General features: G+C 38.9%; 1 protein-coding gene across 1 annotated transcript in view; it reads right to left on the bottom strand.

Annotated features, from left to right (window-relative positions):
* Positions 1-827: 827 nt before the first annotated feature.
* STAT4 (signal transducer and activator of transcription 4) overlaps positions 828-15,990 on the bottom strand; it is a 38,595-nt gene continuing 23,432 nt past the window's right edge. The window contains exons 11-23 of the mRNA XM_010016829.1: positions 14,675-14,692; positions 14,502-14,595; positions 13,578-13,622; positions 10,367-10,450; positions 10,001-10,099; positions 8,639-8,774; positions 7,058-7,110; positions 6,207-6,301; positions 5,618-5,754; positions 5,012-5,203; positions 3,682-3,748; positions 3,040-3,148; positions 828-881 (exon numbers count right to left, since the gene is read on the bottom strand). Of these exons, the coding sequence (XP_010015131.1) occupies positions 855-881; positions 3,040-3,148; positions 3,682-3,748; positions 5,012-5,203; positions 5,618-5,754; positions 6,207-6,301; positions 7,058-7,110; positions 8,639-8,774; positions 10,001-10,099; positions 10,367-10,450; positions 13,578-13,622; positions 14,502-14,595; positions 14,675-14,692 (1,156 nt within the window). The 3' untranslated portion in view covers positions 828-854. The remainder of the gene's footprint in view (positions 882-3,039; positions 3,149-3,681; positions 3,749-5,011; positions 5,204-5,617; positions 5,755-6,206; positions 6,302-7,057; positions 7,111-8,638; positions 8,775-10,000; positions 10,100-10,366; positions 10,451-13,577; positions 13,623-14,501; positions 14,596-14,674; positions 14,693-15,990) is intronic.

Raw genomic sequence — 15,990 nt, 5'->3', positions numbered from 1 at the left:
GCAGCTCTTCAGTAACTACTTTTTAAAAACTGCTTCCCAGTCCACGTTTACCAGGTAGTATCCAGACTCTGTCAGTATTTTCCTTGGTAGACTCTGATAGTACTTGCTGTAGTATCTGAGTGCTTCATCCACAAATAGATTTACTTCTGCACTTCAGCAGCAAAATGGAGAGACAGCCTTTTGACACCACAATTTTTGTATCTGCTTCCTTTCTGGAACAACCTGGTCTTCCCAGCCTTGCCTGCCTGCCTGCCTTCCACAACTTGTGCCGTGGTGGCACATAAAAATCTATGCTGAATGTAGTTTATCTTTGGAAAAAAGCAAATCCTAGACACCTATGGGACATTGAACTCAGGAGGATGAGAATTTTTGCTTTAAAATAGAAGCTAAACCAATAGTGTGCAAGATGATGATTAGACAGAAACTACTTAAAATAATAAATCATCATTTCCTCAAACGCATTAATGTATTTACTTATCCTTATATGCTGTTTTCAGAAACAAAACATTCTGTTCTTGCACTCTCATATTTACAGCAATTCTATGGATGTCAATTCTGCAAGTAAAATTTATCTCTGCTGGACCTCACGGAAGTCAAATGACCTCCAAGCCAGAAAGAATTTGGCCTTTTATCAGTGAGGGCAGCAATTCTGACTTGCAGGAGGCTATTTGTAAGTCCCTAGGAAGAAGATTCCTGGTTTACATGCTTTTGGTAACAGAGGCTCAAGAATAATATTCTCATGGTTTCTGGGAAATTCTGAGGGACAGAGATGATGGGGGGAAAACTATAAAAGTTACTTCATCTTTAACCCATGTGATGTTCACACGATTACTGATTTTTCTGGTTTGTGAACTTCAGTCAGGTGAGTAAGGAGAACTCAGCTACAAGAAAAGAAGGAAAAGATTAGTCTTGTGGCAGTTACTGCTATTCATTCAAAAGTAACAGCACATGAAACATTTTCTGGCTCCAGGTAACTGCAGGGTCATTTTGACAACATAATACAAACTGAGGATCCCGTTTCTGGTTCTTCACAAAATATAGGAATGCTCATTAGAAAATACTGTGTGGTACTTGCACTGAAACAGACATATTTTTACATGAACTCTTGTGGTTCTTGCAGCCTATGGATTATGTATTACAGGGGTTTTAGTGAAGTCTTGTTTTCCTGATGGGTAGGGGAATCTGGAGAGGGGGAAACTAGAAGGGAATTCAGGAAGACTACAAAAAGTATATCTTGCTAAGACTGAGTTACTGAGTTGTAGGATATTTTGTCCCACTGCAGACAGCACCCTTGTTCTCTGCATCTCACACAGTGCTTTTTCACTGGCATCTCATGGAGAGAAAGTATTGCTGTAATAATGCAGATTGTCTGCTTCCTGTACTTAGCAAGCTCTTCACTAGGGTAGTTTGTTGTGTGAATATGAGACAATAAAGAAGAAACCTCCTTATTTTCCTCTTTTCCATTTATCAAGGTAAATAGAATGTTAAAAGTAAGGAGGGAATACTTAAAATCTTCTAAAACTATTTTCTCAACTAATTTCTAGAAAACATTTCTCATTAAGAGCCTCCAGAATATCACCTACCATCTAGCAGCATTGAACCCCTTCTGTAGTACCTTTAAAAACTGCAACACCATTGTATTTGACTCTCCCAGTTCATTACCAAACACATGGGGTTTTTTGTACAGTTACGACTCCAAAAGATGGCAGTGGTCACAGCTTGTTTATAAGCTCTGGAAAGAGCTGGTTTGAGAATTACTGTGAGTGCTAAAAGAAACCAAAAACATTTGGAACCTGATGATGAACAGAAGTGAAGCCACCTGTTATTTGCACTGCCTAAGCTTTGCGAAATGCAAATGCATACTAGTTCACAAAAGCAGTTTAGGTCAGAACTGTTTTCATATGGTGTAAACCAAACAATAAACGAGTGGGGTCATGTCTCAAATTGGGTATGTAGGTTTTAACACAGAATTTCCATTCAGGGTAGTGTTTCAGTTTTAGCTGAAGAACTAGTTTGCTATCAGAGGAAAAGGTGAAGCAGCAAGAAAAAGGTATTTTGCTCTTGAACAGATCTTCAGCTTGATGTATATTAAAGAACTCCTCTATTTGTATATAAAGTTTAACTGTGCTTCCAATCCCCAGCAGTCAGGATTCTTGTTTAGTTTTGGTCTGTTTGTGGGTGAGAAGGAGTGTTTACAGAGAGGCATTTGAAGGGGAGTTGACAGGCATCTAAATGCATAACTATTTTAAGATCATAAATCATTGAACATAGAGAAAACCAAGAGCTAGTATTAAAAAAGGAGGTTTTCTTTTAAAGCTGTTAAAGCCAAACCACCGCTTTGTTTCCTGATAGAAGTCTGGGCAAATCTCCAGTGGCTACACATCAGTGCTTGAAGTATTCTAAACCACAATGATTCAGAACACAATTTTAGTCAGTAAGTAGAAGAGGGAGATATTTTACATAGGACGTTGGTACAGTATTTTCCCAATCTTTCCTTATACTTAGTGAATATTAGTTTTATTTGCTAAGATTTTAGTTGACTTCTTTCATTATACTTAGCGAATATTAGTTTTATTTGCTAAGATTTTAGTTGACTTCTAGTTTCTCACTTTGGTACCTCAAGTAGAAACTTGCAGCAGAGAAAAGTTGCGCAAGTTTGCTGAACTGCAAGTTTTTTGTCCCTTGTGCAGCTTCCCTAAGCAAGTCAAGTCCTTTGTGCTATCTGCAGAATTAGTGTAATCATTATATATTCGTCAGTGTAAAGGTTTCATTTGTGCAGGAACTCTGGTATCTTTGAATTATGACATTCATGATTCATTGGCCAGTGTGTCAGACAATTTTATATAACACAGTGCTTCCAAGTATGCTTGTACATCCTGTCCCATTTAGAATAGGAAATGTCTGCACCACGTGAAAAGCACTGATTTTTCTAATAGCTGTGTAAGCAGCCTTTTTTATAAACAGCATATGTGTTGTTCATGTTCAACTTGCTTATGTATGTACAGTATTAACTTATGAATGGAAAAGTTTACAACATACAGCAGTTTCGATCACAGTGGGACTCAGGTGTTCTCTCAGCACAGCATAAACACTTGGAGACATTGGAAGAAGATCTGATGGAGAATGTGGATCTGTAGAATCATTTAAGCTTAAAAAAAAAAAAAAGAAAAAAAAAAGAACAAACCACAAAAATAATCTTAAAAGCAACCTAAATCCCTCCAACTTATGCATAGCAGTGGAGTAGGGTGAATGCTTAAGTTAAGCTTGTACTTGCGCTTGCTGGTGGCCCTGTAAGCACATGCTAACAAGCTGGTATATGTTTAAAAATGTAGGAGATAGGACCAAGGGAAGAGAGGATAAACCTGACTCTAATATCAGTTGCTGGAGAGATAAAGGAGGCAGTGAAAGATGAGTAGATCAGAGTACTGTAAAATTTTCATTCAATTTTTACAAATGTTTTGCCACATGGATGGGAAAAGCACCATAAAAGTGAAGTTCTTTACTTCCCTGTCTTGTCTTTAGCAGTCCTTGGCCAAATAAAAGCATGCAATGTGTTGCTTTCCTGAACTATTTGAATGGGAGAAGGGTGGCAGGGAAAACTTTGAAAGAGTATTTAAATTTAATAAATCCATTTGAATTAAAATAACATTTGAAATGTAATACATCTGTAAGAATACTTACATTTTGGAGACTGGGATAAATACAGAAGGAACGTAACCTTTGCCGCCTCCATCTGAGGGCTTTGAGACTAAAAATGAAAGTTAGAAATTAAATATTGCCTAGTGATTTTATTATTTATTTGAAATGGATTATCTGCTTTAAGTGCTGCAGACTATAATACGTTAAAACAGAAATGTTGCTCTTCATGTTTAAATAAGCAGCCATAGAAATGAGGGGAATTCCTGGGACTGGTCCTTGGGTTCAGGTCTTAGTCACATAATTGACTGTGCTCCGTTGATATGAATTGCCGTGTCAGAATATAAGACCACAACTGATGAAAGAGATCTCGGTAGGATTTCAAAAGCAAATATAGAGTAACTTTACCAGCTCGGTAATTTTGAGCCTCTAGATTTCAGTTCCACAAATGCTTGCGTGGAGCTTGCTCTCTACAGATAACAGCTTCAGCAATGGCTTTTGCATGAAATCAAGCATACACATACATTTTTAGAGGATTAGAGCATTAGGCGAAGTCAACCGAATTAAAATGAAGAGGAAAACCACTTGTAGCCTCCAAATATTCTTGGGTAGTGTAGGAATGTGAACTCAAATGGGATTGTAACCTTTAATATTGGAAGTCTAGATGAATGTGTATTACCTACTAAAAAATCAAGGCTTTGAGGGCTTTTTGAGCGAGAGCAAATTTGATCTAAAAATGTCCTGACTTGTAACTTAGACAAGAGTGAGTGTGGGCCTGGACATATTTGAAGCTGTTCTTGTCTAGCCTTTTTGTATTTTCCAGTTCAATTGCCAGGGTTTTTCAGGAACGTTGTCTGCCACAATAACTTTGTAATTGCAAAGTAGGTCAGCAGAAGGCAGCATAGATCAGTGACCTTTTGCTATAGGATTCCACTGAATGAAATGAAATAAAACAGGTCTTCCAAACTGTTTGGAAAATACAGAATTTCCTTGAAATTAAAGAGACTGTGTGCTACTGTAGCACAATTACAAAGCCAATAAGCAGGATGACTTTTCAGTTTCATTTCCTTTGAACACCCGAGCACTGAATTTTGTAAGGAAAAAAAATAATCCCAGCTTTTGACTCTTTCTACCGTAAGATCTATTTCTTAGCTTCTTTTAAATATTGCTGTTGTCGCCTCTAATATAACCCCTAAGACCAAGAATGTATTTACAAAATGAAACTGTCTAAATGATAGACACATGTTAAAACAGTTCTCTCGATGCCAATTAAAGGAGGCATCTTAATCTCTTCCTCCTCTCCCACATTCCTCAAATTGCCTCTCGACTTTGCAGCTGCTTTGCAGAAAGGGTGAACAGAGAAATGGAGCCTAACCTTCATTTGGCTGACAGCTGTAGTGTTTGCTGAAGGCCTTATCTTTGGGAATGTCTGGATACAGATACTTCAGAGGATTTTCAGGAACGTTGTCTGCCATAATAACTTTGTAATCACGCAGTATGTCAGCAAAAGGCAGTGCAGATAAGCGACCTTTATTATAGGGTTCCACCGAATGAAACGTAACGTCTCCTGTAAAAATACAGAGGCACCATAACCACTGATAACTGGTAGATTGGCATCTGCAGTTGGAGTGAATTTTCGCCTTTTCGTTTGCAGTTTACACTGGTGTGCGGTTTACCTGTTCAGATCAATGTTAGCAGCTTTCAAGATATACCTTCTGCACATGTGTAAAGAAATTTAAAGCCTGCAGTAAGCAGCTACATTTCCTAATGAAGTTACAATAGTTAATATAAAGAACCCAGAGATAGATTTTCAGAGTTTTGGTTTATGTTTCAGTAAATACGATACTTGTATCTTGCCCAAAACCATACTAAACATGGTACTTGTGAAGTTTACTTTCACACAGAAGAAAACATGGCTTCCCTATTACAGGTGTAGTGCAGAGTTTGAGGTTTCTGTTTATTTTTAAAAAGTTATACTTACCATTTTCTAACTGATCCACCCAAGTAAAGGTAATTCCACCCAGATTGCTTTCACTAAACCTTAATAAGAATGTTCCCGGTGTCTTGTCTTTGAGCAAAATTCGTTCCTTTTCTTTGCTTACAAATCCCATTATGTACCTGAAGTGTAACAAAATAAAATCATGGGTTTACCATTGGAAGAAAGCACAGAATTCAGTCTGATCAGTGCAATTGGCCAAACGTTATATAGATGTTCAACGGCTGGTGACAAAAGCTTTACAAGATCTTGAAAGTGTGACAAAAGCTTCATGTGATTTATAGGTGGAGCTCAATGGCATTGAGTGCAGAGAACTATGAAGCATGATGAAATTTATCTCAGTACTTGGCTGTACACTGACAGAACTGATAAATAGGTGTAACCTGCTGTTCCTAAGAGATTTGGTGATGTTCCCTTTTGGCTAAATTTTCCGAAAGTTACAGATGGGAAGAGGGAGACAGAAGTTTTAAACTCATTGCAAATTCCCTTCTGCATAGGTAAAACTGAGGTTAGTAAAGAGAAAAAAAGACAAATCAGGGAGAGATCAATATACAGCAGTTTCCTTGTTGCTCACCCATCAATCCAAAGAGGAAGAATGTGCTTTTTAATTAAGTCCAGGATAGCTTCAAGCCAAACCCAAAAGGTAAAAGACTTTCCAGGCAAATGTTCCTTAAAAAAAAACCACCACAAGAGAAGTGTGAGAGGTGTTACCCAACATCCATATGACATGGCTGTCTCAGGTTTTTGAGAATAATCTAGTGTATTCAAACCAGAATTACAAATTTGAACTGCTGTTTTGAGCAATGTCTCTTTCAGCCTGACATAAAACCGATCGGTTTTTAAGATACGCATTGGAAGCAGCTCATTTTTCCAAGGAAAAAAAAAAAACAAACCACATTCACTGTTTCTTCCTGGTTATGAAATTACGTTTTGAGAGAAATGATGATGAGAAAGTTGAACTTTCTTCCCAGAAGCCATACTTACTTAAATAATGTAATTAATTAATAAGAGTAGAATGGTTTTACCTTTCTTTCTGAACAGTTATCTGCTCTTTGTCAAAGTTGCTGAATATCTGTCCTACGTGAAATGATTTAGGTCACAACTGACCCTATGAAAACAATTACTGTGTGCTTCATGAACTGTATGCTTTGACAGCACAATCTGTTGGCCATTTACAGAAGTATGTAGGGCACACTATAATGACAGTTTCTGATATCTGTAGCAATGTAACTAAGTAAATCTCTTAGCCCAAACTTTAAACTTCTGGAAACAGTATTTTCCTAGTTAAACTTTTACAAGGAATGTGATTGTGCTGGGCTGTAAGTCCCACATATTGCAAGTGGGAATCTTACCAGAAGCATCAGGGCGACAAGCATTCACGTGAGTGGTAAGAGAAAGAATTGAGTTTTACTTTTGGACTCCTACCTTGCAGAACTTTGCCCAGGATAGTTGATAATCATTGTAACTGACTTGTTGTCCTGAGAGGGGTAAAAAACAAATGGTGAGCCTGTGTTTCTGAAGTTTTGAAATAGAGCTTGGAATTCTGATAGATGGGGAGAAGTACAGTACATCCAGACTTGGAGGTGGATTGAGAGGGGCATGCTGAGGGGGTGCAGATGAGTTTTGAAGCAGCTGATAATGGTAGTTTTGGGGGAATATTTGCCTGAAGTAGTCTGGAACATTGTTTCTGCAGCACTGTATGCTCAGTTTCAGTTTTTAGCCCAAGTGTTACTTCTTTTGGCATTTGCTCTACCTTGAACTTCCCCGGTTTAAGACAATTTATTTTTTCTTTCTTACGATTCTTGCTGATTTACAACAGCACATCTCAACTCCATTACCTCCACTAAGCAAGGAATCTCCAAGAAACCAGCAGGGAAAGCGACTGTTATGCAGGGAAAACTAGTCTTTGCTTCCAGCTTTGAAACAATAAAAGTAAAGATTCCCCCTCGTCTTTGACAAATGCTTCTGTTCTTGCCTAACATTAGAGGTATCGTTACACCCTCAGCTTGGACTTTCTTACAGCTCACCACATATATTATAACTGTTTCTTCTCCAGAAACAGATAAACCTTTCTTTTCTTCTGCCAGCTTTCTTTTAAGGCCTCTCTCTTCTGGGGGACAGTCAGATCAAAGTGTTCAACATTTCATCCCGCTGAAGCTACAGGGCCTCTTTGCTGTGCTTTCACTGGTGAAGGATAGGTCCCAGAACTAAACAGACCTGCACAGACAGGCACTAAAACTGAAACAAACCCTAAATCCACACAAGCAAGCAAAAAGACTTCCTTTTGATTTCAGGTGCATGAGATAATTACTTGCTAAGGAAATAACATCACAGTTCAGCGTGACTCTGATGCCCTCTTCAGTTTAGCAGTCTGGAAGTTCAGAAATTGAATCACTTTGTGTTGACAATAAGCTGACATGTGCTTTTCTTTAAAGAAAAAATGTTGTTGTGGCTTTTTTGATGTTGGCTCTGGAAGTGGAGGTCATGATGTCAGGGTTGGCTGGGATCATTTTCTTCACAGTAGCTAGAATGGGGCTGTGTGTTGGATTTGTGCTGGAAACAGTGTTGATAACACAGGGATGTTTTAGTTATTGCTCAGCAGTGCTTACACAGAGTCAAGGTGTTTTCTGCTTCTCACCCCACCCCAATAGTGAGCAGGATGGGGGGCACAAGGAGCTGGGAGGGGACACAGCTGGGACAGCTGACCCCAACTGACCAAAGGGATGTTCCATACCATATGGGGTCATGCTCAGCATATGGAGCTGTGGGAAGAAGGAAGGGCAGGGGGGATGTTTGGAGTGACCGTGTTTGTCTTCCCAAGTAACCATTACACGTGATGGAGCCCTGCTTGCCTGGGGATGGCTGAAGACCTGCCTGAGCATGGGAAGTGATTAGCTTAGCTGCTGGCTGGGGTTAAACCACGACACATGCTTAAACCCATTACCTGCAACTATCAAGTGTAAGAGCCCCAGAGCAAATAAAACCTATATGTTTCTGCATTCTTACCCGTAAGTTTCTCTGCCAGCATGTTGAGCTGCTCAGAATTGAGTCCACGACCAACATATGATGAAAATTGCCAGCTCAGTACTTCTAAGAGCTGGCTCAAAGTGGCAGCAGGAGGATTATTGAAGAAAGACAAATTCTGCAACAGAATTAGTGCTTTGTTTAGACAGTTAGCAACCATGAAATATGCTGCAGGCTGTGAAAGGGGCTACAAGTACTTGAGCAGAATCTGGAAGTGTTAAAAATGAGGTGTGCAGAAGGGGACACACTGGGGCAAATCAGCCAAAAAGCTGACCTTTCTCCCTTCAGCCACACAGCAAGGTCCACTGGGGTGGCTGAGCAGAGTTGTAGGGGGAAACTCCTAGAGAGAGCCAGAGTCTGTATGTGTATCTTGGATGACAAAATATCTTGCTATGCTTCTGATAGTATCGTAGAGTAAAACAGTGAAAATATGCTTAAATCTGGTCCAACTAATGCAGATATTCTGACTATACTTTAATATGTTTGGTGCATGGAAATCTTAAATTATTATGTACTCATATAGCGATATGTTGTTGCATCATTTGGCTCATCTTAGTTTTTGATTTGGTTTGTGGACTGTACATGCCATGAACATACTGAAAACTCTGCAAAAGCTCTTTGGGAGCGTCACAGAGTGATAATGAAGTCCAGCCTGCTGGTCCATTGGCCTGCCGTCATTCTTAGGCATGCTTCATGGTAAACTCTCACCCTTTCTGTCCTCCAAATGCTCTGTGACTGCCACTAATCCCCAACTGAAAGCATGAGAGCTACTGACAGTGCTATTCTACAATCTGCAGATACCGTAGATTGAGGCTAAAATAGGTACTGAGCCAGCTGGAGCCCGAGGGTGACTGGTTTTGCTCACAGTTAGAGCCACTAGAAGGTGCTACTTGACACTTACAATCTTCCCCATAGAAAGCACTAGCTCCTATAAAATGTATGAGGGAAAGCAGCCCTTAAGTACATTGCAGACCCACTTATGCATCTACTTTGACAGTTTTTAATTGTAATATTTTGTACTATCTACAGTTTTGGTCAATCACATCCAAAAAAGGACAAATTCAAACTAGAAAAATTGTGGGGAAGGGCTATCACCTTTCTTTAGTTTAAGAACTACTGCTTTAGCCTACAAAAAGGAAGGCTAAGCATGTATGTGGTTTTGTATCTGGGCAGGGAACGAAGGATAAAGCAAGCATAAACCTATAATGTTGATAACAGTGTATGCGAAGAAAATAGGTCCAGTTCAAGAGGGAAGCAGAGCCTTTTTATAATGAATATATTTGGTAACTGACTAATAGAAATGTGAAAAAGCAGCAAGTCAGTACTTGCATACTGAAGACCTACCTGAGGATCATTGGTTGACAGGTTGTACCAAATAATAGAAGCCCACGCGTTGGGTAGCTGGCTGACATTGGAAATCATCACCACAGGCAAGGAGCTGGTCTGGTGGAAAGAATGAGTGCAGTATGTAAATGCTGCCAAGGAAAGTGTTAGTGCTGTGTTATGCTTTGGTTTTCTAGCCTCCTCTTTCTTGCTGAAGCATATACTTCTGTCCAGAAGTTCTGGAATCTTGTGTCTGCTTCTGCTTACTGCTGAAGATAGCATCTAGGATAGGGAGACCTGTGGTCTGGCCCAACACCATTGTTCTTCTGTAAGCTGCTGGAAAACGCTCTTTATTCTTGCCTCAGTAAATCTGGCTTGAATACTCACTTCCAAGTTTATAGTCAATCCATACAGGCAGACCTGCGTTTCGAAGCTGATGGAATGCAGTTCCTCGGTCACCATGTGAGGGCCCTGAGGGGATAAGTAGGTTATAAAACTGTGAATGCACAGATGGCATTTAACACTGTTTTAGTGATCTGACTGCTGACATTACACAACGTTGCAAGAAAACACATATCCGAGATATAAGAAGAACAGGAAAAGAAGACAGTGAAGGAAATTTGTTTGTTAAACCCTGATGAATCTAAAAAAAAACCCCTTAACATTGTTAAAGCAATACTTTTAAACTTTAAACTTTAAACTTTAAACTTTTGCCTTTTATTTTTTCTAAAAGGGTGCTTTTAAACACAGATTTTAACACAACGTTAACGGATTATTTTTTGTGTCTAATAGATTGTCTCCAACTTTTCCTAAAGTTTCTTTACTGACTGACAATTCCAGTTTAAAAAGAGAGGTTAAACTTCAAGGAGAAATAACCTCGAAATGGAACAATAAGCCACAACTTTAATGACAAGCAGACAAGTAGCCCTCCTCTGGGAACACGGGCCTGTCATAAGTATACTCATATGTTACTAGATGAAGGAGTAGAACCCTAAATCATTAGTCCAAAGTAAATCTGGTATTAAAACCCAAGCTTTTCCTAGGGAAGGAGGGAGAACCTGTTTGTCACAGTTGACTGAATTTTAATACAAGTGATTTGTTTTGATTACAAACCAGCATAACTCTGTAAAGATCCAAATCTCTGCCCCTTGGGAAACAGATCTTTTGAAATACATTTCCACCCCCAGAAGTCAAATATAAAAATGTGTCTGTCCTTTTCCTGCGTTGTTGTTTTTCCCCTCCCCATCACATAATTGTTTTATCAGACTTGTAAAAAGAATCAAAAATCCCAAATCAAGATGCTTCCATTTACTGGAATATTCTGCTTTCAGTCAATGTAAAATAAAACTATTCCTTAGGAAAGTGCCTTGTGGCCTTATCTTTCCCATGGAGCACCTCCTTCAGGACGCATACAGGCCACTGCAACCAAAGATACTGTATAAATAAGGGACTGAAACCACAGGAAATCCTCAGGTATCTGAATAATAAATCTTCCTTGCAAAGGGAAAATCCAGCTTAGAGGTGGGGGCTTTTACATGAAATACTCATCCATCAAGTGATCTCAAATGCTTTAACACAGGTAGAATCAATCCAGCTCAACTTGTACTGCTGACGCGAAGTTGAAGAGGGTTGGTGAAACTCCCCTTCTCCCTCTCCCCCATTATGATTTTGCAAAAAACTTCAATTTTTCTTATGGAAAAATCATCTAGGCAAAAAGGCATATCTATGTGAAAGGACAGACCTCAAATATAGAGAGCTTCCACTATACTCTCACATTGCTCGTGTTAATACTGACTTCACAGGCTGATTTTGGCCAAGGAGAAGCTTTGATTGAGGAAATCAGTGAGCAGCGAACCATGTCACAGCTCAGCTGTCCTAATTCTCCACAGCTCTATGTTTTATATAGTTAAAAAGGCACAGTATGTGAAAGTGGGAGTTAAATGCTACCAGAAGTAGAACACTAACAGTTTTTCACCTACATTTTTGCATTTGCTAGTCTTGATGCAAATTACTTGGTCAAAGCAACTGGGAGGCCAGCTTAGAGTTTCAGTCTTGCTAATCAGGTTGCAAGTTATTCCATTCAGAAACACCATGTGAAGGATGCGCAAGTATCTTCTGCTTTAGGTTTTTGCTTAAAATTCTCCATTCTGATCACACCTTTGCTTTGTATTTAAAGAATTACTTGTAATAACTTTTATGTTTGTACAACTACATCTGTGATGAGGGATTTTATTATTAAATATTTTTTTGAACTTGCCAGTACAACTTTCCCCTCAGCACTTCCACTGTGCAAAAAAGTGTATAGAGATACCTTAAACCAGCATAGGCTACTTTCCTTCCTAGGTAAGTAAGTGGCATTCATAGAAGCATCTTATGGCTTCGGTTACCTTGAGAAATACAGTTGTGGTAACACTGGCAGAGGCTGTTATCACTGGCTGCAAGCTTCTGATTTTTGCTTCAGTCAGAGATTTATGTGCATATTTCCACTGTTAGATAGCAATGCTCGATTTACAGTGATGGGCCATGGTCACCCTAGTGCTTGTGTGTACTTGTTCCTTCACTCTCCCTGCCTGCTGCCTCCAGCTGCTGGATGAGGATACCCTGCCTTCTGCCCTGTTCTCCTTTTTCCTCCTGGCAGAGATGCAGAAGGTGAATGAAGGCAGGCAGTAACTTGGATTCTGATTTTGTCCATGATGCCTGGGTTACTCTGGAATCAGGGTTTGGAGAAAGCCAGAGCTGAGAAGAAGGATGTAGAGTAGATGTAGTGCAGATGCTGAGGAAGGAGAAGGAGTTAGGGGCTGGGCAGGGAAAGAAGCACAGGGCAGTGAGGGGTGCTGGAGGGGAACACCAGGAATGGAAAGAGTGCTCTACGATACAGGTGACCTCAGGGGCACAGTGTTCTAAGTGTGCCGATGTTGATACTTCTGGTTTCTGTTCTCCTCAAAGCAAGAAAGTGTGGATTTTAAACTCCCCAGCTAGGAAGCAAGCACTTGCAGTGCCTTTTCACGTTACATGGTGGGTGTCTGTGCATCTCTCTGAAATCTGGGTACAGCAAAGTATCTGCTGATTGTTAGGACTGACATGTCATAGTATAAGTGTCACCACAAGAGGGGAACCTACGACCAGAGTCGGATGAGTATTGGTAAACTAAGCACACTTTTGGTCCTGATTGCAAACTTCTTTGATGCGAATATAATTATACTCTTACTTCAGCTGTAAATTTGGCCAACAGAATCGATATTTAAAGAACCATTCCTATATGAGAAACTGTTTCAACAAAACCCTCAAAAAGCTTATTTTTTCCATAATGTAAGTGACCAAAAAGGAAGCCTGAAAGAGGAATGCGTATATTCAGATTATTACTTCTTACCTTCTATTGTAACTTTTTAAATATACGATATTAAGGCATGTAATTAAAATTTGAGTAGTTCTGAAAAGTTCTCATTATACTATCATATGATAATTAGGTCCTATACTTATTATAAGGATAATATGTATTTCAAAATCTAAAGTATGGTTGCTCTTTGATTTAAATAAAATCCAATCTGAAATATTTGTGAGGGTAATCAAGAATAACATGTAAAATAAATGCACAAACCTCATTTCCTTTGCTTCCAGCACTTGATTTCATTTCTTTGGGTTGCTGTATAATGCAAAACAATGTTTATGTGCCAAAGAAACTATAGACAGAAGTACAGTACATTTATACTTAATAAATTTTAGTTATATTTCAATAGTTATCATATTTACCCATATAATAACTTCATATATTCATAACCATATATTTAACTTCATATATTAAGGTTTTATTACCTTATGAAAGCTCTGACACTATGCCTTAAAAAGTCTATTCAGTGAATAGTCTTTTGATATTCTTAAAGAATTTTTTAAGAAATCGATGTAACAAAGTGTTAATTAGGGTACGTGCAAAATGTACCATAGTAACAGCACTAATGACTGTTACTTTCCATCTCCTGTTGCAAATCTACAATGACGCACTGCATCTGTGGTTGAGCTCCAGAAAATACCATAGGTGAGTGAGTCTAGTCAGAAAGCATGGCTCAATGGGACGGTAGAGAAGCTACACAAGCAGTGCTATAGCCTCTGTTATATAGGTTATTGGAGTTATAAGACAGTTATTGGAGGCAGGCATTAATTTCAACTAGATCTAGAGCATTCAATTATAGATTTTCCCTAGAAAATGGTGATGCTTGGTTTGTTGGGTTTTTTTTTGTTTAGTTGTTTTTTTGCTTATAAATAAAACCCAGTTTCTGAGAAACTGCAGTTCAGCATCATTAGTCTTCTCCTTTTCTGGTATTAATTAGGATTTGCTTTGTCATTTCAGTGAAAATATATAGTCTTATGGAATGGGATAAAGAGGTTCTAGGGGTAAACTTTCTGTATAAGGAAAAGGAGAATGAGCACGTAGACTTGACAGTAACACAGTTCTCCCTGGGTACTCTTTAAAGACTCTTTTATTTCTATACCAGAGGTACATGACAGGAAAAAAAGTCAAACTTACCAAATGTCGGAATTCTACAGACAGGCTCCCATTTGCGGATTCATCCATGTTCATTGCTTTCATGTGTGTCCCACACAGAATGAATCTACGGTTACTATGGGGGACATTACACTTATGTACTCCAATGATGTCAGATTGGTTAATCTAAGAAATATGATGGTTTATATTCTTACCTTACTGTTGAAACGTTCCTAAAACAGAAGGGGGGAAACAGATTGTGAATCAGTAAATGTATAAGCCATAACTTGTACTGAGAAATTTATTGTGAGGTGGTAGATTTTGCCTTGTCAAAGTTAATTTGTAGTTCTAATGCAACCAATTTCTAAACTAAAGAATTTTACATCTGGCCAGATGCAAGTAGAATATTTTAGCTAGCTTTTTCCCCCTACTAGAATGATATGTGGGTATTCAAAGCTGCAGTACTGTCCAATTGCCTGCATGCCTGTGTTCTGGGACAATACAAGCCTATGTAGTTAGCCCATAGTGTATGGGGAGAACATGTGCACAGCAGCAAACTGGACAGTACACAGCTTTTGAGAGAAACAGTCCTGGCTTCTCCCCCACTGTTTTCCTTCCTTCTTTTGGGCCAATATCTATGTCCATGTGGTCAAGGTGGTTTTTAGTGGCCTTTTGGATCACCTTTGCTGATTTTGAAATCATACCTTGACAGCAAGTCTTCTGGCCCATGTTTTCTCATGCTAGGGTGCCCTGACCTGTCTGTCACCAAGCTTGCTCTACAGTATGGGTTATTGCTTAAAATAATGCACCTTGCTGGGAGAAGATGCATCAACTCAGAGAGACATACACCAGGCAGCATTAACACTGTTTTCACATAGTATAGACAGGCTCTGAGATGCTTTTTACTCAGGAAATTATAATCAATCAAAGAAGTTGGGGATCCTGTTCATTTGGGTCTACTGTAAGAAATAATGGGAACAAAAAGGAGAACCAAACACCTTAGAAAGCAGGAGTTTATATAGCAGCCTTAATTTCAAGCTGGGGTAAAACTGTGTAAACTGCCAGTTACTAATAACAGCATTAACTTTTCAAGCATGAGCTTCAGGTGCTACTTGGAGCAGCTGCATTGGAGATACTGGGCCTATTAACACAAGTAGAGTTAGCTGTATTTCAAAGCTAACTGTGCAGTATGGTTTAATTTAAAGCTTTGTGTGACACTAGTATTTCAGACCAATGAATTTTATTGAAGTCTTGAAACAAATCTTAAATGATTCTTGCCTCCAATTTGAAAATACAAATTAGACATAGCAGCTTTTTTTTTTTGGGTTTTTTTTTTTTTTTTTTTTTTGGAAAAGACAAATCTTCCACATTAAAAGAAGAAATGCATCACCCTGGTGTTTAAACTGCTTTTGGGGTGCGGTTTTTGTTCTCTTTTGGGAGGGTTTTGTTTTGGCGTTTTTCGTTTTTAGAGCAACTTCTAAATCAGATTGGGTAGCAACTGAAAAACCTGTGTTGTCTCTATAGGGAGGAA

Source organism: Nestor notabilis, unplaced genomic scaffold, assembly GCF_000696875.1.
Source record: "Nestor notabilis isolate BGI_N333 unplaced genomic scaffold, ASM69687v1 scaffold11146, whole genome shotgun sequence".
NCBI lineage: Eukaryota > Metazoa > Chordata > Aves > Psittaciformes > Psittacidae > Nestor > Nestor notabilis.
This window is presented reverse-complemented; position numbering and strand designations above follow the sequence as displayed.